Source organism: Apis dorsata, unplaced genomic scaffold (genome assembly GCF_000469605.1).
Source record: "Apis dorsata unplaced genomic scaffold, Apis dorsata 1.3 scaffold_344, whole genome shotgun sequence".
NCBI lineage: Eukaryota > Metazoa > Arthropoda > Insecta > Hymenoptera > Apidae > Apis > Apis dorsata.
In genome coordinates, this window is record NW_006263611.1 from 142196 (window position 1) to 144962 (window position 2767).

The 2767-nt window shown below is 36.2% G+C and overlaps 1 protein-coding gene across 1 annotated transcript in view; it reads right to left on the reverse strand.

The window, feature by feature from the left end:
• The window catches only part of LOC102673865 (twitchin), a 74242-nt gene that overhangs the window by 58622 nt on the left and 12853 nt on the right, over nucleotides 1-2767 (reverse strand). Inside the window, 8 exon segments of the mRNA XM_031511717.1 lie at nucleotides 252-302; nucleotides 471-644; nucleotides 914-1096; nucleotides 1311-1476; nucleotides 1548-1627; nucleotides 1706-1876; nucleotides 1960-2132; nucleotides 2208-2633. Coding sequence (XP_031367577.1) covers nucleotides 252-302; nucleotides 471-644; nucleotides 914-1096; nucleotides 1311-1476; nucleotides 1548-1627; nucleotides 1706-1876; nucleotides 1960-2132; nucleotides 2208-2633 — 1424 coding nt within the window.

Consider the following 2767-nt stretch of genomic DNA (forward strand, 5'->3'; position numbering starts at 1 on the left):
TTTTAAGCAAATTTTCATATTATTTGTTTATATGAGACAAATACATGAAATAAGGGGACACATAACGTTCACAAATACAACTATACAAGGAATCACGTAGGGAAGCGCGTAAAAGGAAACAATATTTGTGATATTGTTGATATATTTTAAATGTTTACCGTGTGAATTAAAAGAATTTCACTCACTTTAATAAACGATAAAATAATCTTTTCACTTTCGTGAATCGAAATGAAAAAAAAAAGTAATCGTACCTTTTTAGGAGCAGATTTGTCGATACCGTTCGGTGTGTGGTCGGGTATATCCTTGAAAGTAGTTTAAAAAAAAGTGTTGATTAATTTAACAGTAAAATTAAAAAAAATTCAGAAAAATAACGAAATAAAAAAATAATTGACACGAAAAGATATTCAGTGAGTGAAAATATATTCTATATGTTTGTGAAATATGTGTAACGTGTATGTGTATATGTGTACCTCTATTTGTGATATCGTTTCTGAATCTGGCTCTTCGATAATCGGCTCTGCGATGCTGGACTCGATTACACTCACCACTTCCTCCTCCTCCTCCTCCTCCTCCTCTTCCTCTTCTTCTTCCTCATCTTTTTCGAAAAGATTTTCTTTATCATGGTTCCGAATCGAGCTTTTTACCTTCGCATCGCAATATTGAAACGTATTTCAAAAGAGCCGAATTACCGTGTAAATGAGGAAAAAAAAATAATTATAAAAATAATTATCGCGAAAAGTCTCCCTTTCTATAAGTTTAACTTTAAGTGTTTATGCAAGTTTGTGTTCTTAAAAAAAGTGGATGAGTATTGGTTACAGGCAGACAAAAGGATAGACAAATAACAAAAGAAAAAATATAATCTAGGAGAATTAGATCAATTAGCGAATAATACTGTAACAATAACGTTCGCTACCTTTTCCTCTTTCTTTTCTTCCTTTTTCTCTTCTTTCTTTTCTACCTTCTTTTCTTCCTTTTTCTCTTCCTTTTTCTCTTCTTTCTTTTCTATCTTCTTTTCCTCCTTTTTCTCTTCCTCTTTCTTTTCAACCTTCTTCTTTTTCTCTTCTTTTTCCTCTTCCTCTTTCTTTTCTTCTTTTTTCTACAATATGGACAAGGAATTGCATGCAACATTCAAGGAGAGATGTTTATATAACCGTTATAAATTTAATACCGGAAGGAATATCATTTTATATGTACGAATAGGGGATGAACAAATCTAAACAAAGATCGTTTTACTTAAATACACGATATAATGACATATATATATAGAGAAAGAGACAAACATTTGACCATTTTCTAATTTCTTTTCTTACCTTGACAACCAATCGTGCCGACGATTCATCTTGACCATATTCGTTACTAACGACTACCTTGTACGTTCCAGAATACGAAGTGGAAGCAGATGTGATCGATAATTTCATATCTATACCATTGAAAGATATCATCACGTCTTTGGAAGCTTTGACCACCGTGGTATCTCTGAAAGAAATGAATGTATCGTAAACGATTCGAAATTAAAGAATAGTCGCGAGTTGAAATAATATATTTACCTGTACCATGTGATGGTAACTTTACGATCCTGTTTGGAGAGACTGGCGATAAGTTCGATCGATTTACCTTCCTCGATCGTCTAAAAATAACAAAAATATTAATCATTATGGTAACGATTAATCTTTCAAAAGGTGGAAGAAGAATATATGGTAATTACCGCTGACTTCAAACCGGATATAATCTTAGGTTTCTCGCCTTCCTCCATTATTTCCGTAACTTCTACAACTTGGGACGTTGCCTCACCTTTTTCGTTACGAGCCACTAGTTTATATATACCTTTGTCAGAGGCTGACACTTGTTCGATTTCTAACTTGACAGCAAATTCTCCCTAAAAGCATAAATTCAGTTTCTTCTTCTTTTTCTTCTTTTAAATTCACCTTCTTTTCTTTGAATCTACAGAAAGAGACGCACCTCTTTTACTTGCTCGACGTGGACTTTGTGCCTGTTATCCGCCTTCACAGCTTTTGTCTCTTTGAACCAAGTGCATTCCGGCGTAAATTTGGAAAGCACGTGACACTCGACTATGACCGTTCTCTTCTTCACGATCTTCACGACCTTTGGTTTTTCCTTGATCACGGGTATAACTAAAACAGAAGGATATTCAAATGGATATTCGAAGTGAATGATTCGAATATTAAAAAAGAAAATTCGAAACTCACTTTCAACGTTGAGCGTTAGATTTGCATTCAATTCGCCAAGAGCGTTTTTGATGTTACACTTGTATAAACCTGAATCTTCGGCACCTGGATCGTTCAATGTCAATTTGATATAATAGATATCTTGCTTCTCTTGAACAATACTGATCGAAATCTTGGAAGACTCCTTCACTATCTTGCCGGCATGAGTCCACACGATTTCAGGTTTCGGATTCGCCTTCACCTTGCAATCCATGATAACCAGTTTACCCTGGTTTTGAGACTGTATCCGCGGTTTCTCGACGAATGTTGGACCGTCTCCTTCCGGCTCTGGTTCCGCCTCGATGTTCAAGTTCAAATTCGCATTGCTTTCACCGTACTCGTTTTTCACGTGACATCTGTAAGTGCCACCATCAGGCGCCGAAGGATCCTGCCACATAATTACCATAATCGATAATCGTATACACGCACTACACACACACATATCACATACACGTACCACACACGTACCACACACGTACCACACACACGCGTACCACACACACACGCGTACCACACACACACGCGTACCACACACACACGCG